Below are 22109 nucleotides of genomic sequence, written 5' to 3' on the forward strand. Positions count from 1 at the left end.
TGATTATGCCTTCCGAGCCAAGGTTCGAATCCCACGGGAGAGAATTTATGATTATGCCTTCTGAGCCTGAGCTGGTGGCTTAAATGCGGTTTACCTTGGTTCACGTGGTTTGCAGATTATTGCGTTATTATTGCGTGAACCCGTAGGGTTTACCCAGTGCGCACCCGAAGGTAGTGGCTGCGGGTTACCTACGATAAAAAAAAACAAAAACTTAAGCGCAGATAGACCCCTTGCATTCACATCAATTTCCCATGTTAAACTTATTTGCGGATAATTTCGTTGTTAAGACAAGAAAAGATGAAGATGTTCCCTTAATAATTTCGTTTAGACAAAGTCAATATATGAAGCTTTTACTGCTGCATATCATTCAAAGCTGTTAAAGATGGGAGATAAAGTGGTGAGAGTTCAGAAGAAACTGATTTGGTTCATGTCTTTTCCAGTGCTCATTGGTGGCACAAACTTTGCAAGAAACATTAGTCATTGTTGTGAATGATAGCAGTGATATCTTTATTTTGAAGGCCAAGTGGCCTCATGGGGGCTTAAGGGCACTGGTATAGGATCATATTCTTTTATTTTGGTTTTACCATGTGGTCATATAGTACAGGACAAGTCTTCATCACAGAGGAGGGATGACCAGAGTCAGTCTCTACCCAAAAGGAAAACATTTCAGGAAGGTAACCTTTTAATGATGAATATTATGTCCCTTTTGTTTGCTGTGTTATCGATTTATATCGGGTCGGGTTAAAGCAAAAAATTGTTGCAACATATCATATCGCGAAAAGTTTACGCGGTAATATAGTGCGGAAATTTTCTGCAATATATATGCTGGAATAATTGCATGTTTTGGAACATCTCCCAATATTATTTAGTGAAAGCTAGGCAGGTGTGGCTCAACTTTATCCGATTTTACATTTTGGTGGCCGGAATTTCAAATTTGAAATGTAGTGGCCAGACATTACGTTTGTATTTCAAAAAGGTAGCTAACGGCCATTTTTTCGAGGAAAAAATAATAATTTTTTGTTCTTTTAAAAGTAGCCCTTAGTCAAATTTAAAATTTCGGCCACTAAAATGAAAAACGGATAAGTTCAGCTAGCACTTTGCAATTTACTCTGTTATCTAAATGCACACTGTAACTGCCAATCAAATGTTCTATTCTCATCTTCTAGCTCTCTGCCTTCACCTCAACTTTACTCGAGCAGTCTCAAAACCAAACTTGACCCTAAACTAAATATCACTAATTGATCCCAGTACTATATCTTTTCTTCTGGCAATATAACAAAATTTGAACCCACATTTATATTTATGATGTTGTGCTATATTTTAATTGTATAACATCTTATATTTTGAATAAATGCTGGAGATTTATTTGTCACATGAGAGCAACTCCAAGAATTTGGTCTAAATTTGATTCAAAAATTGGTTCAAATTTAGACCGAACCCTCTTCAACTCCAACAATTTGGTCTAAATTTCGGTCCAAATATTAAAATGTTTATTTTTAATATTTTAAGTCTTTATAATAATAATTTTATTATTTTTATATGATATAAGATATTTTCTCAGATGATTTAATTTGTCGAACTAAATTAAAAAATTAGTTCACATTACATTTCATTTACGTATTGTTTCAAATTAAATTTTATGTGTTGTAATCCTTGATGTGTTGTAATCCTTACTTTCAAAATTACTTTACTGTTTGAATGTATTTATGATTTGAATTTAAGAAATGCAAGCATATTTATAAATATCCTAATGTTACTTAATTACATTTATAAATATCTGAAATCAAATATTTATAATAAACTAAAGCAAAAATAAAAACTATTATTTTAATCTCAGTCCAAATTTGAACCTATAAACAGACCAGGTCCAAATGTCCAAATTTGTACTTTTAGGCCCCTCTTGGAGCGGGAATTGCTCCAAATGTTTGTTTTAAATTAATGGAGTTGGGTGATATTTGTGGCTCTAAAGTCTAAACCAGGAGTACTGTTTAGCTTTACAGTAGAGCCGCTCTGCTATCTCTGTGACCCAGAAACCATGAAATTTCTGGAATTTGGAAATAGGCTACCCTTTGGAAAGTCGGCAGACATATGTTGGTGTAGGATTGGTGTGTGACAGCTGAGGTCTATTGGTAGTAGCCTAGTAGGACTTATTTATGAATTTTGACATGTGCTAAGCAGTAGATGGTACTTTAATAGTATGTGTGTATATATTTAGGGGAGATGATCACCGGCATGCATTTGTTGCAGCTTATCGTATCGTAGAAAGTTTTTGCTGTATAGATAAATGATAGTTATAGTTTTCATGCGTGCACACCAAAAACCCTACATGCAAGTTTTCTACAATAAACCCGAAAAAAGTTGAGAAGGCGAAGTAAGGAAGAATAAGACTGTTAACAGCAGCTTGAAAGGAGCAACTTTGGGATGGTAGATTCCCAGTTGTAGAACACTTATCCTAAGAGCAGCAAGCAGCATTAGTAAATTGTGGGCTGTGAATGCTTGCATATATAGTTAGTAAATGTTTATTAAGAGGGCATGGCCATGGCTTCTGTTCCTGCAACTCTTGCAGACTGTATCTATAACATAATCACTTGACAAGTATCCATGACCCCGAACAACAACAATGTGTATTGTACTGGAGAAAAATAAGTGTTCCTTACAATACTTCAACTATACAAGTGTTTTTTACTTTTTACTGTCTAGACTCTAGACAAAGTAGGATTGGCCACGTGTTTGTTCACTCATCAATTTACACAAACTCATTTCTCCTACCAACTAGTTAAGCACTGCTATTTTAACATATTAACAATATTTTTAACATATTCACAAGTAATATTTTTTTTATTAATCGATCACTTAAAATCTATGTTAATTTCATTTTTTTAAACACACGCTAAATATTAAGAATCGAAGTGGGACAAATGACCTCCCCCTATATTAACAATCTGAACTACTATAATATTTCTCAAGTTTTTTTCTTTAAATTAGGAATCAGGAAGCCAAATTTCTGCCACCTTTTATGTTTGCATGTGAACTTCCCCGAATATCTAATGTACACTAGTATAGTTGAAGCATCAGTACTAGGCCCACCTTTTATATATGAAGTTATTTCATGCGTATCTTATCTTAATTCACATAATTCTTTATCAGTTTTTAATAAGCTAAATTAGTTCAAATTATAAGATTTTATACCTATTTAAAATTTGATCGAATCTTCTTATTACTTGAAGATCAGTTTTCTAACTATATAGTTGACAACAGAACCAAATATGATTTTCAAAATTTGAAAGGTATTCTTGAATTCGCTCAAAAGATGATTAAAAAACACAAAAATATTAAATATTTTTAGATTTATATGTTGATAAAACTGTCACTGATTTAACCAGTTGCAACCACAACAATAAGATAGAATTTTCACTCGAAAATATTCACAATAATCCAATATATATAAGGATTTTTTGAAATTTTTTCGAGCCGATTTCGAGGCGAACATGCTAAGAGCTCGGCTCGAGTTCGTCTTCTTAACGAACACTTTTTTTTTCGAACTCGAAATTTTATTGAACCGAACCGCATTGAGATGAGCTCAATTTATTCGCGAAGAGCTATATGGACCAATGATATTGTAAATATTAGAAGAAAAAATTCTGACCTCCCTTCTCTCCGAACCTGGATCCACCACTGCACTTCATCACTAAATCCCACATATTTTTTAATGAATCGGCTCATTATAATTATTGAAGATTTTGTGCAGGCAAGTTTTCACTAATAAGAATGAACCAACCAAATTTTGTCACGTAACTTGTTAATTTAGTACCACATATAGTAATTTGTTTGCGGGAGGTTCCAGAAATTTTGATGTCTGCTGTAGTATTGCTTAGGGTCTAATATGTATAAATTGTGCCACTTCTTTTGTACATGTGCAGCTAATTAATTTTTAAATAAGAAATTTACATTCGAGATTGTTAAATATATGATTTTATTGGGGCCTTTCTCTAACACCTTAACGTTTTAGATGAGCTGGTTACTCAACATGGTATTAGAGTTTAGGCTGGCGGGAGAACTAAGGTTCGATTTTCAGTCACCCCCAATATTCTCACAATTTATTATGTATACTAAAGGCAATTAATACCCCAAAGATGGGTGCCGGTGTTCCACTCTTCGACCCATAAATGGGTTGGTTACTAGACAGAGATTTTATATAAACTCTACATATGGCGAAAATTTTCCTGTGTGTGCATACAAAATTAGGTATTGCATGTTACAAAAGTCAAAAACAGGTATTTTGAATTATGATATGATATTGATATATTACATGCTTGCTTAGCGCGCATGACAAAGTGGCGCAACATGACTATATATTGTCCACTTTTTAAAAAATACGCATATTAAGAAGAAATTCTAACATTGTAAAAAAGGTATGTAGTTATCATAATTATTCCATTAACTACATTAACTAGAACAATGTTCATGGTATAGAGAGTTAGTCTATGAAATATAAACTAGTGATACAATAATTATGTGTGGTGTAGAATTCATTTTGAAAATATAAATAAATTGTATAATTTGAATAGTGATATTGAAATTATAAGTAGGGCTATTTTGAAACAAAATTTTTCTTAAAAAGTGGACAGTTATTTTAAAACGGACGGAGTAATAGACTTGCATCTCCAAAGGTTTGTATGTTATTGTGGCACATTGTTCATTTCATCCCTGTGCCTTCTATAGAGATAGGGGCCCCCTCTCTATATATAAATACTCACACCCATCTTTTTAAGTTCTAAATGTGTGTGTTGGTAGTGAATATACTAGACACAGAGTACACATAGCAAAAAATAGATAAGATATTAGGAGATAGAGAGTATATAGTAAACCTATATAATGGGAAGTGAGGGTGAGATGAAAGTGTTGTCAAAGTTTGGGAGAATATGTGTGTTTTGTGGAAGTAGTCAAGGCAAAAAGAGTAGCTATCAGGATGCTACTATTCAGCTTGCCAAAGAACTGGTACTTCTCTTCTCTTTTTTCATGCCATGATGTTTGTAATGTTGCATCTTTTATTATTTCTCGAGAAAATGAGTGTTTTTGCATAATGCAAGACCTTAGTTTCAAGGCTCGTTTGCATCATGGGATTTCAACCCTCTTAACGGGAATGAGAATGAAGTTCGAATACATTTTTGTATTAAAATTTCTTTCTTATTCTTGTTAACCGAGTTAAAATTTCATGATGATCCAAACATGCACTAAATTTGTCATGCAAATATCCTGAACGGCTGAACTTGAAGTTGATTGATTGAAGCTCTTACTAACCAATATGTCCCTGTTTTACTGTAAGCAAGAAACACACTGTTTTGATTCTGTGTCATTTTGCCCATTTATTGTGCTTGTTCTTTCAGTACACATGAGTTTATGATAATATGCAGCCTACACCAGTTTGTGATGTTTTAAGTAGCTTACAAAATGTTACCAGGCGGTGAAATATGGAGATAATTAAGCTGATTTGATCTTTATGACATGAAGGTATCAAGGAACATTGATCTGGTGTATGGAGGGGGAAGCATTGGCCTAATGGGTTTGATTTCTCAGGCTGTTCATGATGGTGGTAGGCATGTTATTGGGTAAGCTTTCCCTTAACTAGTAGTAGTAATTTTAACCTCAAATTCCAGCACTCTCAACAAGAGTGCTTATTCAGAATAACAGTAAATTTAGAAGCAAAATCACTTAGTTGAGCCTCTTGTCACAGTTTTTTTGTTCATTTATTTGTAAGTCTGTTTTGTCATGTTGGTATCTGTGTGCAGGGTTATTCCCAAGACTCTCATGCCCCAAGAGGTATGTCTGTCTTCTATGGTCAAGAAAGTATTTGCCTTTTTGCACTTCAATTTATAATGGAAATAAAATCACTGCAATGTTATCTCCAGTTTTTTTTGGATTCAACTTTATCTGATGCTTCTTCAGTCTTCACTGCAATGTTATCTCTGTAGACTCATTTGTTAGATATAGGATAAAAATGGAGGATACACAACCACATACACAAATATATCAGGAGTGAACTGGTCCTGATATTCATAGCACTGTAGTGGACTTGTGGTAGATAAAGACTGTTCACTAATTCTTATAGTATATTTTTGGGTTTATTACATGTTCAGCACCAATACAGTTCCCCTCTTGTGTTTTCTTGGCCTTTTCTTAGGTACAGCTACTGTTAATCCATATAAGTAAATGCATTTCCTGGAAATGAGCTGCTTGTCAATTACTATGTCTTAATGTTGTTGATTTAGTTTTTTGGACCATTCACCTGCAACCCTCATCATTGCTTCATTGCACAGCACTCTATGTAAATGTACCATCTCTCTTGGTTTACTACTGTCTTATTTTTTATTTCATTCAAAATTCTTGTTTTTTGGGTTCTGGTACTATTTGCAGTTAACTGGTGTCACAGTAGGGGAAGTGAAGGCAGTAGCAGATATGCACCAAAGGAAAGCTGAGATGGCTAGGCACTCAGATGCTTTTATTGCCTTGCCAGGTTAGTACGAGCCCTACATCAAGCAGATGAAATTGTATCTCAACCTTTCAAGTGATCTACACCATTGCAAAATCAACCATGTGTTTAGTTTTTGGTTCCTTTGGAGTCCCTTTAGTTAGCTACTGTATATGTTGAGAACTAAAGAAAGTAAGAACAGATAGTTGTATACTAAATAGTAATGTTGAAATGGAGCCAAAGTGCACCCGAAACCCGACCCGACCTAAAAGTGATCTGAAATGACCGGTTATTAAGAATTTTATTCCTTTCCACTTAAAAGTCTGTATTCATTTAATTTTAGGTAATTTTAACTTGACCCGAGATTGACCCGTTTACAGACACGGACACGACCCGAAACCTGAAATTGCCACCCCTACCTGAGTGACTGTATCTCTGTGAATTAGTAAAAAAAAAATAGTAAATACACATACTTTTATGTCACAGCAGTTATTTGCTTTATTCTAATATAGAAAACAAAAAATAAATCATACTATTTTTCAATTATTATTGCCACTTATCACCAGCATTCAGAAGGGTACAGGTACTCATGATCACTCCTTTCAAGACATGTAAAAATGAAATATATTCTTAAATGGATCAAGCATAACATGCAATGCATCAAACCTGAGTGTATGCCAGAAGATTGTGCCTCTGGTATTGCAGAGGACTGGGAATAATAGGCAATTACAACATTACTATTACCTAACCTTCTAGGAATAATAATGGTTGATTCTTAAACTATTTTTAATGTCAGAATGATTGGTTGAATTTAGGAATATGTAACTAATGGCTTAATGCTGTTAACAACTTAAATTATTTTGTAATGCATAACAAAGTATGTGAATCTGGATTAACTTATTGTACTTACAGGTGGTTATGGAACGCTTGAAGAACTCCTTGAAGTAATCACTTGGGCTCAACTCGGTATCCATGATAAACCGGTAAGATATGCTGCATATAGTGATATAGTGTATGGCTTCGAGGTTATTGACATCTCTGAAGTCTGATTGCTAAACTTCGTTCAATATTTAAATGAGAAGACGATTGTATATTTTGTCAGGTGGGATTGCTCAATGTGGATGGATACTACAACTCTTTACTGACATTTATTGACAAAGCTGTCGAAGAAGGCTTTATTAACCCAAAAGCACGCCATATTATTGTATCAGCACCGACAGCAAAGGAGTTAGTCAAGAAATTGGAGGTAATCTCTTGCAGAATAGGTCGGAAATGAAGATACATAGGATAGCTTCCACACATTCTTATTTTCTGCTTGTTAAAAATGTTCCGCTGAGCATAAGATATATAATTTGATAGATATCACAAAGAAATACACCCGTTTATAGTGTCACTTCAGGAGAACAGATGGATTTACTATTTTCTTAGAAGCTTTAGTCTTTTTGTTTCATTCTTTTATGTTTGTTTTAACAGGATTACGTTCCTCGCCATGAGATAGTTGCTTCTAAGTTGAACTGGGAGACAGAGAAACTTGCCTACCCTCAAGCATATAATATCTCATGAAGTATTTGGAATGGCGACAGCATATCAGTTTGTTAGATGAAAGACACTCGGCAGTGAAGAAGCTAACTGAAAATTACTATTAGTTATTACTTTATGAGGATGAAGATTTATACTATCTGTAAATTACTGTTATATGACCTCAGTAGAAACTACATTAGTACTCAAGCTCCACTTGAAAGTTCACTTTGAAATCATTGTAACTTTGTAAGTATTAGTACTTAATTGTTGCATATGAAATTTGCCACTGAAAGGTTAACTTGCTTGAGTTTCTTGATCTGTTCAACTTAATTTCTTCCAATAAAAGCACATCTTTGAGAAGACGGAGAAAATCATCTCTTTACAACCTATGTTACTCTGACTCGGGTACGGATTGTCGGACACGACACATATCCGAGTGTTGGGACTTAAGAAGACTAAAAATTGGGGACACGGGGACACTGTCCGATTTTTGGACACGGGTACGGGGACACGGCATATTTTTATCAATAAATAAGTATAAGTTAGACATTGCGAATTTAGTATCTTCCCTACTTTTATCTCATTCCCGCTTCTTTTTTCTTCTTAAATATGTAATTTGAATATTAAGTATGGCTAATATTTGATCTATAAATTGGTCAAAGTGTCCATATTTCAGTCAAAAGATCTGACATGGAATAAGTGTCGTGTCCGAGTGTCCAAGTGTCCGACACGGGTACGGTAACTTAAACAGAAGAGTCGGAGTAACATAGTTTACAACATTCTAAAATACGACACAATCTTCAGATTTATGGATAAAATAGCCAGACCATGTATGATCTTAAAACATTTAGTGAAGACCGAAAAGAAATGGCATCAACAGACACAGGGAATTCTCCCGCAAATTATATGCAAAAACTGTTATCGTGCAATTATAGGAAAAACTTAAACCTAGGGAGTAACTGCTTATTCCTAAATGCTTGATATGAGTGGTGACAGTCTAATAGATTGTAAAAAAGCTAGATGCAACCAACTGTATAGTAGACATCTTTGAAACAATGCTCAAGTAGGTGTCTGCTGTAGAAGAAGTTGAACAGGAACAAGAATGAGAACAGAATGAAGCTGATTGGAGAGGGATAAAATGATGAATACTGAAAAGTGGAACCAGCATTTGGTAAAGGGAGATATCAAGGCTGAAAAAAGCATCATGTGATTGAACATCAAACTTATTGTTTGCCTTGGGACAAAATGATAGCTGCTGTTCTGGTCCCAGTTTTAATTAGCTTGATATTGTTCATTGTACATGCCTAACTGTATGTATAATTGACACCACTCCAACCAAATGAGTTTTAGGTGGTTTACATATCCAAATTCATGCACTTACATGTTCATACTTTTGGAATTTAAACGTGGAAAATACTTAAGAAAGCAGGTACCTTGAAATGATGTTGAAGCCTTGAACATAAACTTCACTCTTAGGCATTAGCTCCTCCAACCATATATGTTTGAGGGAGGACAATACATGAAATAAAAGCAACAATTAATCGCGTAATTTACTGCCTGCATTCTAAACAAGAATTGTTAACTACGTTTAGTCTGATAACTCGATAAAAGATTAGCAGCACGCTCAAATTTGCTATACCGCATATAAAGAAAATGTAAGAATCATTAGAAGGCTTGTAATTTCAAGATTTTATTCCCATTTTTCTGATTTCCCGTCTGCAAACAGATGGCTTTGGTGCTTTAGAGGTTTCAACACTTCTGTGATTTCCGTATGCCGAAAAAGCTCCATCTTCGTTTTTTCTTCACCAGTTTCTGAAGGTCATGTTTGATACCCTGGCAGTCCTTCTCGAGCTCCATAACACGTTCTTTCATATCATACATACCACCGATTCCTACTTGGCGAGAACCATCATGTTTGGAGAGTGAAAGTGGTCCTTGCAAGTTCTCAAGATTGTCAGAGACATAGAACCAGCCAGAAACTGATGTACGTAACCGAAGCTGTTCGAAAAACAGGACCTGCACTAGGACACGGAGAGGTAACCTTTCATTTTGTGCTGCATGGACGCATGCTTCCAGTGAGAGCTTTTGGCAGTTCATGAGTCTGCAGATTTGCTCTCGCTCTAGGTCCGTGAGCCAAGGATGCGCCTGGACATTAACAAGTTCAATCATGATTAGCTTTCACCACTCATGCATGAAATCTTTCCAAAATTTTATCTGCTGAAACTAAAGTAATTGACTCCCTAAATGCACATTTTTTGTTTACTTTGCATTAAAGAATAAAATTAACGAGGAATCAGGGATAGCTAGTACCAAAAGCTCATCCCCACCTCTTTGCACAACCATTAGTGTATGTGTATCTAAAATGTTACAACATATTTTGATTAGCTTGTAATATTTATATAAAGTTTACCAGGACGCTCATATAAAAATAAATAAATAAATTCCATGGCAGCTAATGACTGTTACCTTCAGATATATATCAATGGCACGGTACATGCCATCGGAAAGTGGTCTGGCATAGTCAGGGACTGCAGCACCAAGTGACTGAAACTTTGGAAATTTCAGATTAACATCTGGTGCTACATCAGCAAGATAAGAATCCACCAGATTAGCTACCATTGTAATTGCCGTCAGTGATTCAGAACTTTCAGCTAACTGATTTTCTTCAAGTATACTCGGAGAATATGCCATGGAAGAAATTTGCTCTGTTGACAAAAAGTAATCAAGAATTCTTTGAAAACAGTCGATGTCGTACAGAGTCTCTACTGAGTAGCCCAAATTCGGAAGCAGAAGATCATCCAAGGATGCTAGGTCCAACTGTGCACCCATCCTTTTTTCTAAATTTTCTCTGCATGATGGACTTGCTTGTAAGAGCATTGCAGTGCGGAGTAGCCTCCCTAAAAACTTGGTCTGCACGACTCCTTTTTGACTAGGAAGTAGTTCCACGATTTCTTCAAGGAGAGCTCTCTGATCTGCCTCAGAAGTTGTTGAAACAGTATTGCCTGTTTTTGCACTATTTGCATTCTTGAAGCGCCTATTCATTAAAGGAATATATCTTTTCGCATAAACCACAAGAGAGCCAGCAATGTTCTCAGGCTTCACGCCAACTGATTCAACAGCGTGGATAAACTTCTTATAGAAATCTAAACCAAGATAAGACACATCCTCATACCACCATCTATCACCAATTTTTTGCGCATTGGTTGCATTTGATAATCCATTCCATAGTATTTTGGAGTCTGTTTCTTTATCATCATTGTACCCTGACACCGTCTGATTGTATAACTGTGAATCAGCAAAAGCTTTCATTGCCAAGGAATTAATACATCTTCTTACTAGGTGAAGCTCTTCTGCGTACTCCAGAACTTCTTGACAGGTCTCAAGAGCTTTCATTGTGTCTGCCCAATTCCCAAAAACTTCATCAAGGAAAGCCTCCGAATGCTTAATAAGATTTCCCCCTCCAATATCTTCATTCATTTGAAGGTATTCTGCTGCACATCTTACAATAACTATATTTACAGCAGTGAGCTCTATTTTGACCCCATAGCAAAACTTGGCTATAAGCTCAAACGCTTTAACTCCACCAGGTAAACCGTGAAGTTGCAATACATGTACTGCTCCGTCACCACTAGGCAATTCCCCAATTTGCTTTGCCAGTAGTCCACTTTTAGACAACAACGGGAACTGCAGTATATGAAGAACGAGACAAATGTTAGACGTTAAAGTATATATTATTTTTTCTGAAACTTATCTTCAAGTAGATTAACCTTGTGTAGATGAAATGACATTTCTCCAATCTCAATGGTGACATCACTTGGAAGCCCAGTTGTGCATTGCCTGATTTTTTCAGAGAAATCATCAGATAACAGTTCTTGAACCATTAATTACAAGGACACGTCAAATTGTGATGAGTTGGCCAAGTATAAGTTAACTGTAAACGTTTTTATGTAGACATCAATGTACAAATGATTACATCAAGATAGAAGGCGAGCCAGCGATAATCTGTGCCAAGTGCAAGTTTTATTTTTTGTGTAGATCATTAATAATAGAAATGCTTGTTATTTCAAATTAGTCTGATCATGACACTTATTAGTCTGCAATCACAGAATATAAACATCAGGCACCATCATCCCAGTTACTTGCAGCAATTAAAGTAGGGAGATTTTTATCACTAATAATCAAAAGAAAAATAGTTTGAATCAGAACACCAGGAGAATTCGTCGTAATCTTCACATTATAACTAAAACAAACCATCAAAACTTTTTCTTTTTTAAAATAATTAGGCTTATTAGCCCTCATAAATGAGTATCTTTTCTAACAAATCTCGGGTTAAGCGAAAATCGAATTCAGAACAATCGACAAACTATATCTCTTCTCATAAATAACAGAATTACTAGGCCCTAGTCGCATTTTCTAGGGTGATGGCCAAAAATACCTCTTTTTTAAAGAAGTTGTAACAAGAATACCACTTTTTGGAGTTTATGGCCAAAAATACTTTTCTGATAGGCATTTTAGAAATGGGTAAATCTATTACGCATCTGAAAAATGGGTATTACATAAAAAAATTTAAAAACAAATAAAAAAAGAGCAGAACATGTGATACGCATGTCACAAATGCGTATCACCAGAATCAAATGGGTGATACGCATTTTGTCTCATTTTTATTTATTTTATTTATTTTTTTTCAACTTTTTTTTAATACGAATTACCCATTTTTAAAATGCGTATTAGTAATACCCAACTGAAAAATGCGTATTAGACGGGTATTTTTGGCCAAAATTTTAAAAAGAGGTATTTTTGTCACAAACTCTAAAAAAAGAGGTATTTTTGTCATTTTTTCCAGTTTCTATATTAAAGTAGTATACTGAAATCTTGTAATTAATTACTCCCTCATCCCTCCCAATTGTTATCATCTCTAAGAGTGTGTTCTACAAGCATTTTAACATGAAACAGAAAGTATAGTTCTATAACTTTTTTTATTTTTTTTTTCTGAATAAAAGTTTAAACATTCTATTTTGATTCACCAAAAGAATTTTTTTAAAAAAATTATAAAACTATACCTTATATTCATCTTAAAACACGCGCGGGACACGATAACAATTGGGTCGGACTGAGGGAATAGCATGCAACTTACTGTAGTAAAGTATTTAACGTTTGTGATTAAGCTTTTAAGTATTGCTCGTCTATCATCCGAGATCAGTTATTTCTAGTGTAAACAGAATAAGTAAATCCACACATAATCAAAAACTTTAAACCGAAAAAAAAAGAATGATTAAAACAAAGAATAGTCCGTACCAAGTGTGGCCATCACGTTGAAATGCTTCAGGTTTAGTACCAAGCTTCATGGACGCCATTAATGGATGATGATATCAACAAGGAGATTAATTAGGTAATTAAAAATAATGTGAGATTTCTTCATATAATTTATTTATTATTAATGCCATAATGAGTTGTAAAGAAAGAGAGAGTCTCCTAGTGTCCGAGTCTAGTGGTGAAGCGAAGACCGAGATTCCAGTTTCGGGGCTAATTAGTAATTGCTGAGAAACAACTGCTCTTTCCTTTAGCTAAATGTTGTCTAATCCAAATTTTTCTTTAGTAAATCCCGAGAAATAAAAAATGAAAAAAATTAACGATCTTAGTTTTATTATTGATTAGGCTTATATGTTTTAGAGTTGATAAAAAATGTTCGGTGAGAAGAAATCGAATTCAGAATCAGGAAATGATAAGAGATAAATACTTAATCACTTGAGAACACACTTAATAATCTTAGCAGTGTATTCGATTAAGATTTCGACGGATTGATAATAATTCATTAATTTTAAAAGATTTTTGTTGATTTTAATTGTTTGAAAATTTTGACAGAATTGATAAAAAAATCTTGTAGAGTCTTAATGTTTTTGTGAAGTTTTTTAGAATTTTTCAAAATCTTATGTATTTTAATAAAATTTCAAAAGATTAAAAATGTGCTAGTAAATTCATCAAAATCCACTAATTTTCCAAACTTCTCGTGAACTTTAAAACAAATTAAAATCTTAAATGATTACACCCTTAGTTAAAAGCTTAAAATTAGTATAAAAAAATTGAGTGTTTTGGCAAATTATATTAACCGGGACATGTAACTACGATATTCAACATTTCACGTGGAGACAATCAAGCGAATAACGAATCCTCCTTTATATCACTACATGATTCTTTATAAAATCGTACTTTGATCTGATTAACCATTAATTAAGACGGGATCCATCGAAATCTCGATTAATCAGTTAATCGGCCGATTTCTAGAACACTGCACTACACTACCATTTTAACTTAATTTTTTTTATTGCTATGCAAGTCAAGAACTCTGATCATTTGTATATATTTAAAAGCTAAATCAAACAGCCCTCTTTTAAATATTAAACAAGAAATAAGCTGTCCGTTGTTGGATTTATAAAGCACGCAAGCAAAACTACGCAATTTTTATATTTTTTTAATTAATTACGCACGCATATGTTTGGGGTCGAATTTCGGCAAAGTGTACAAAATGTTTGGTGGGTATGGACTGTGTCACTGTAGTGTATAATAGCAACTGGCCCAAAAACATGTACGCAAACCGGTAATTGTTGGTAGTTAACTTGCTCAGGCTTGGGCCCGTTTGTTAAATGTATCAAAAAGTTGAGCCCAGGATGGGCCCACACACAGCTCATTGCCGAGTAAGTCTTTTTTTTTTTTTTGACTAATTTTGGCTTATAGCCTTACAAATGAGTATCTGTTCTCAACAGTTCTCGGGGTGAGCCAGGATCGAACTCAAGATCTGGGACCACAGAGGATAAACCCTTTACCACTTAAGCGATGTGCTCACATTGCGGAGTAAGTTAAATCCATGGAATGGGATAGTTTAATTTAATGTATAGGATTGTAAACAACAAAATATACTAGTACCATTTCTTCAGTGTCCCCGCACTATTGCCCACGCGTACGCCAACCTACAACTTAGTGACACCACTTTGATGTCCGTGTTCTCCACCAAACTTTCCGCATCACAATTTTTTATTATTTCCATTTAATTGAAAACTTAAATTGTAAATATTATAAAATGTGTGCAATCATATTATTTTGTTTTCAGATAACTTAACACACGGTAAATTTTAATTCTTGAATCTAAAAATATTAACAATTCAATAATAAAACTAGTAGCATTACAAATTCACAATTGAACTTCAAATAAATGTCATTTGTAACCCAATATTCGGAATTACTCACTGTATCCCAACCATTTCTTTACATTTTTCTTTTTTGGATGTCTCATCCAATTCTTTACATTTCAAAACTTACCAAAAATAATCAATGGGTCCCACCACTTTCGAAATTTTCCTCCCTTTTCACATTACTTTTATTCTATTATCTCCCTTTTATACATTAAAAATTAATGGGTCCCACCACTTTATCCACTTTTCTTTCTCTTTTTCACTACTTTATACACATTTATTAACCTCCGTGCCCAAACCAAACGTAAAGAACTGGTCGGGACGGAGGGAGTATCCATTACATAAACTAGGGTTGTACAGGTAATCCGTTCAATCGCACCAATCGCTCGCACCGCTTGTCGTGGATAATCGCAAAATGTGGATCAAATGCGAATTGAAAGTACAAGAATCGCAAATTTGTGGATTGACTGCGAATTTTATTTTTAAATAATCGCAAAAATCGAACCGCAACCGCAAACCGCTATATATATGTATTATAAAACACCATATACAAAAGTTATAGAATAAAAAGTTTGGGTTTTTGAGGTGTTGGGCTTTGGGGTACTATCTTTTTATTTGTTTGTTGTATACTACTGGATGTGTTTACAATTTATAGTGACATAAAGAACTTTTAGTTTTACAAAATTCTAAGATTTGGTATGTATATTCTAATAACCTATTTTATTTATCATTTATCGTACAAGTCGGTGGTTAAACCGCAAGTCGATCCGCACCAACCGCAAAGTTGCAGTTGAAAATATTGTGAATAACCGCAACCGCAATTGCGACTATGGTTGGAGATTTAGGAAAATCGCTATATGTGGTTTGGTGCGATTTTGACCTCCCAACCGCACCAAACCTAACCGCGTACACCCTTAACATAAACTGATATTGGAGTAACAAATACCCCTAATATATAAACAATTTTTATCATGATATGTAAGCTTTTACGATATCAATCAATGTCTCATATACTATTGTGACAACCCAGGTCAAATCCCGAGCTTTTTTCGAAAACCGGGTCAAGTCCCGATTACGAGTCTGAAATAAGCCGAAACATATTATCCCGAGTGCAGCCAACTTGGGTTACAACAAGCCAACAATAAGCCCCCAAAAGATTATAATTTGTTGGTGCACATAGTAGTTGTATTTTGCCTTATATACTGAACAGAAGTCTTAAATCTTCTCGATGTGGGACTGGGGTGTTACAAATGCTGCGACAAAGTCTTAGTTAGTGGGTCTGCAATACTATCATTACTATGCACTTTACATTTATATCTCCTTAATCATTAATCTCATTAATAAGGCGATATTGCCTAAGGACATGCCTAAACAGTCTCCATGGCTGTTTCAAAAAAATATCAATATATTCGGCTTCCATAGAATCATCAATGTTCTTGCTGTGAACTATTCATGCTAACATCTATTATGTTTAGACAAAAAACAAAACAGACATAAACTCGTAATCATCCTTGTCTGTCCAAAAATTTGGTTCAGAAACTAGTATCAGTGTAACCCTTTACAACCAGTTCCCTATCTTTTCCATACACCAAAAATAAATCTTTAGTCCTCTTTAAGTACTTAAGAATATTCTTGAAAACTATCAAGTGACCATCACCTGGATTAGACTGGTATCTGATCGTCATACTCAAAGCAACGAAATATCAGGATAAATACATATCATTGTACACATTATAGATCCAATTGCTGACACATCTAGAACTTTCTCAAACGGCCCTTATCATCTAATGATTTAGGTGGCAATTATCTTTTGAGATCACTATCCCATGAGATATCGAAACATATCATTTCTTTGTCTCTTGCATCATAAAATGATGTAATACTTTATCAATATATGTACTCCGACTAGGTCGATTAATCTTTTCAATCTATCTCTATAGATCTTGATCCCCAACATATAGGTAGCATCGCCTAAGTCTTTCACCGAGAAACTATTTCTCAACCAAGTCTTAACATCCTGTAGAGAAGGTATGACATTCCTTATTTGTTATATGTCATCTACATATAATACTAAGAATGTCACATGGCTCCCACTAACCTTCTTGCAAACACATGGTTCATCTTTGTTTTGAATAAATCCAAACACTTTGACCGTTTTATCAAAATGAATATTCATTTTTCTTGAGGCTTGCTTCAATCTATATATAGATAGAAGCAACTTACAAACTATCTTATAAAACTTTGGATCGACAAAACCCTCAAGTTGTATCATATATACATCCTGTTCAAGGCTCCCATATAAGAAAACAGTATTGACATCCATTTCCCAAATCTCATAGTCAAAGTAAGCAACTATTGCTAATAAAATCCTGATGGACTTGACCATAGTAACTAGTGAAAAAGTCTCATCATAGTCTATACCATGAATTTGTTTGAAACCTTTTGCCACTAGTCGCACCTTATAGGTCTGTACTTTACCATCCATGTCAGTTTTCTTCTTGAAAACCCACTTGCACCCTATAGGTTTTACCCCTTCGAGTGGATCAACTAAAGTCAGTACTTTATTTTGATACATGGATCCCATCTCGGATTTCATGGCCTCTAGCCATCTCTTGGAGTCTGAACTGTTCATAGCATCTTGGTAGGTGAGAGGCTTATCATTATCCATAAGCATCACATCACCATCTTGAGTCAAAATAAATTCATACTTTCTCCCGGGCTCATGGTGAATCCTACTAGATCTACGAATAACCTGTGTTTCTTGGACATGATTACTTTCAACATTTTGATGTACATCCTGATCTTATTCCAACTCTGGTTCAATGTTATCATGTGGTTCTCGATCTTCATCGAGATGTATTATCCTCCCACTGATTTTCTTAAAAAGTAGTTCCCTCTCAAAAAATACAGCGGCCCGAGCAACAAATACTCTGTTCTCGAAAGGATTATAAAACTATACCCTAGTCTCACTTGGATATCCCACAAAATAGCATCTATCTAATTTTGGTCCAAGCTTGTCAGAGGCTAAACGTTTTAGAAACGCTTCACGTCCCCAAATTTTCATAAATGACATGTTATGACATTCATCACTCTATATCTCATACGGAGTATTTTGAACCGCTTTAGTCGGAACTTGGTTAAGTGTATATGCAACTGTTTCTAGAGCATAACCCTAGAAACTGAATGGAAGATCTGCTTGACTCATCATCGATCGCACTATGTCCAACAAGGTATGATTTCTCCTCTCAGAATCTCTATTCCATTGAGGTGTTCCAGAAGGAGTAAGTTATGATACACTATCACACTCCTTCAAGAAACTCTTGAAATTGAGGTTTAAGTATACTCCTCCACGATCTGATCATAAAACTTTTATACTTTTCCCTTGTTTGTTTTTCTACTTCGTCCTTATATTCTTTGAACATTTCAAAAGAATCGAATTTGTTCTTCATAAGAACCACATATCCATATCTACTGAAATCATCAGTAAATGTTATGAATTAGTATAAGTCCCCCATGCCATCATACGCATTCGACCATATACATCATTATGTATAAGTCCTAGTCGTTCGGTGGCCCTTTTACCTGATCAGGTAAAAGAAGCTTTAGTCATTTTTCCAATGAGACAAAGTTCACATCTTCCGTATGATTCAAAATCAAACTTATCCAAGTATCCATCTATATGTAACTCAGATATGCGTTTCTCATTAATATGGCATAACGACAACGGTAGAGGTAATGTTTGATTTGAGTCATTTTAGAACATATAAATTGTTAACTAATTGTGCAACATTATAGGCCTTATCATTAAAATAGTATAAATAACTATTATTTATTTAATTAAAATGAAAACCTTTCTTGTCCTGACAAGAAATTGATTTAATGTATCCCCTAATGGCAGGCACACAATAACAATTTATCAAGTTCTCAATCTCGCCTATATGGGCAAAATTAGGTATCGAGTTCCTTCAACTAGAGCAACAACTTTTGCTCCAATTCTAACCCGATACCTGAAGCTTGACCATTGATAGTCTTCTTCTTTAGATCTTCCAAACAAGCTCAACAATTTAACTTCCAATCATCCAGTTATTTCCATAGAAATGACAATCATCTCCTTTAGCAACACCACTATTAGGCTTCAAAAGCCCTTTGGGATTGGACTTTGGTTTGACACCGAATAAGATCAAATATTCACCTTGCCTGTCCACTTTCCTTTCCCATTTGCATTCCATGTGTACATCATCAATATGGACGTAATTCATGCCTTTACCGTATTATTTTCAGCAGTTCTAAACATGCTTAACAACTCAGTGAGTGTTCTCTCTATCTCATTCCTTTTGTTCTTAACAAACTAATAATAGAAGTTATTCAAAGATTGTTTGATCAAATCAAGCTGAGTATCTAGACTATTCTTGAAACCCAAATTATCAAGGTACATATTGTTAGTGTTTGTGCCCTAGAGACAACACTATGATATTTTAGTTTAAGATATTAGGATTATTAATGTTTATGTTCTATCGATTATTCTCTTTATAATTTATTAATTCTTAATTTACTGCGATATAAATGTTAGACTAATAAATGTCCTTGGAATATGATATGTAATTCTATATCTCTAAGTACGTGACTTAGAAATGAGATTATGAGAATAGTATCAATATTCCTAAAGGTCCCTAGTCAGGTATTATTATTAAGGGACAATAATAATGCATTAAGACTGGTATGTTTATTGACTGATGATCACATCTCATTGATCATAGGTATAGTGATACTAAAGTCAAAAACACAGGCAGATGTATATGTACATGGTGCTGGACAGACCCGATGTGAGATTCTACATGTCTGTTGTTTCATAAGTAATTCTCACAGTGATAATGATGTGATGGTCCTTAGACCTGAAGTCATTATATTTCTATACGAGAATTAATATACATTGATTCCATTAAAAGTTATCCTTGACCGGGTACTGATAAAAGTAGACATTGGGTATATTATGAATCGTATGAGAAATATGAATGATCTAGAAGGGATTTAACCCTCCTATTTTAGGAGTGATATTATTGGCCTCTTGTGTGAGCTAGACTACGAAATGCGTGGCCACACTCAAATGTTGATTTGATATGATAGTCTACTCATTGATCAAGGAAACCTGGATTAAACATTGATGAGGATAACACATTACATGCCTCTAGTTTAATCTATAATATGTGGTTAAAGGGATTATATTACATTGTACATTATTCACGAAAGGTTTAATCGATCACTGATTCAATTATTATTACTTGGGTAGCAATGATGTATTACTAGATGCCGCTCATTGTTTATGATTTTAAATTAGATTTTAAATTTGTTGCCAATGTAATAATAACCTATAGGGTCACATACAAAGAATGTTTGAAGGATTATTTAATTTAAATTGGATTTAAATAAAATTAAAGTAATTTGAATTATTTATAATATTAATTAAGTTTGACTTAATTAATTTGACAAATAATGATATTCAAATTTACTAATATTAATTATTAAATTTATTTATTAAATAATTAAGTGAGACTTAATTATAATACAAATATGAATTTTGAATTAATAATAACTCATAATTAGTTAAGAGTTATAATTCGTTTTTCCACTCTTTATATAATATCTCTTGTGTGGCTGATTTTTTGGGAGTGCAAGACTTTTACTAAAACCCTAGCCACCAAGAGAGAAGATGGAGAGATAAAAAAGAAACGAGTTTGTGCTAGTACACATCCAATTCTTGAGTTCAAGCATTCGTGTGGATACCGATAGAGCGTAGATCGCGAGAGCGAGATGCGTGGTGATTGAACAAGTTTTGGATCTCCATTAGTCAATCAATTGATAAAGCTTCTTAAGATAAACAATCTGATCTACGAATTAAATATATATTTTTCTCATGAATCCTGCGGCGGGTTTCGAAAATATATGAATCGTATTTGATACGATTCTGAATCGGATGCAGCGTATTTGCTGAAATATGGGTCTGTTGTCCGATTTTGGCAAACGAATATGATATTTTATATGGAATCGAGCGCCTGAACGAAAGAGATAGCAATAGCTATCATCGACTGATCTTTAAGGCGTTTGACGTCGTTTAGACCCTGTAATCTACGATTTAATTTCGAATTTTCTGATTTTTGCTATATTTGGTTTTTATGATTAGATCATGATGGGTATGATATGTTAAGATCATATTATGTGTTTTAACATGTTCTTATGTGTTAATTGAGCATGGTGGATGGTTATGACTTATGACCTTAGGTTAATGGTTCTGGTTTTTTAAATACGGCTTGCATGTCGTTTGATCTTATAATTATTAAATCTCGAATGTAACTCGAGTTCTTATTGTAAGTATATTAGATTAGTTTTTATTTTTCATTCATGTAATATACATGAAGACATGAAGATTTGAAGATCAAGGAAGGGTAATCTCACATGGAGGCCATCCAAGGAAGCAATATAAGAAAGAAGACATGTAATAGTTAGCCTGTATTTGTTTTTCACCTTAGATTGACCTAGATCTTTGTCATTAGCTTGATGAAGATCACATAGGATAAAGCCATAACCAACCACGTTTATTTATTGCACTTTACATATATATGAGCATATGATGAATGTATGTGTAGAGTAGTTTATAAAGATGCATGCTTAATTAGATTAAGGATGTATGTATTAGATACGACACCCATGCCATGCTTTCTAAATAAGATAAAATATGTAACGACTCAAGATTTTAAAATGAACAAACGATTATGAGATTCTCGTATTTATGAAACACGGAATAAAATACAATTTTTCTTTATTTCTGACATGGGGCGATTTTGTCAAAAGCGAGTTCTTTGAACTTGTAAGGTTGTAGGTTTTAAGCGAGACCGTTGTGACTCCCTCACTACCTGGAAATCAAACCATTGACGAAT

At 34.2% G+C, this 22109-nt stretch overlaps 2 protein-coding genes across 2 annotated transcripts; one reads left to right on the forward strand and one right to left on the reverse strand.

Moving 5' to 3' along the window:
* The first annotated feature begins 4789 nt into the window (after positions 1–4789).
* LOC141711131 (cytokinin riboside 5'-monophosphate phosphoribohydrolase LOG3-like) lies at positions 4790–8287 on the forward strand. The gene is made up of 7 exons (XM_074513564.1): positions 4790–4998; positions 5512–5609; positions 5790–5820; positions 6415–6514; positions 7382–7452; positions 7572–7715; positions 7943–8287. The coding sequence occupies exons 1-7, from the start codon at positions 4876–4878 to the stop codon at positions 8030–8032; spliced, it is 657 nt and encodes a 218-aa protein (XP_074369665.1). The 5' UTR covers positions 4790–4875; the 3' UTR covers positions 8033–8287.
* A 1117-nt stretch (positions 8288–9404) lies between these two features.
* LOC141711132 (BTB/POZ domain-containing protein At5g03250-like) lies at positions 9405–13455 on the reverse strand. Its single transcript, XM_074513565.1, has 4 exons — positions 13286–13455; positions 11758–11827; positions 10457–11674; positions 9405–10135 (listed from the first exon to the last, which is right to left on the reverse strand). Exons 1-4 carry the CDS (start codon positions 13342–13344, stop codon positions 9740–9742), a joined length of 1743 nt encoding a protein of 580 aa, XP_074369666.1. The 5' UTR covers positions 13345–13455; the 3' UTR covers positions 9405–9739.
* Positions 13456–22109: the final 8654 nt, after the last annotated feature.

This window comes from Apium graveolens, chromosome 3 (genome assembly GCF_009905375.1).
Source record: "Apium graveolens cultivar Ventura chromosome 3, ASM990537v1, whole genome shotgun sequence".
Taxonomy (NCBI): Eukaryota; Viridiplantae; Streptophyta; class Magnoliopsida; order Apiales; family Apiaceae; genus Apium; species Apium graveolens.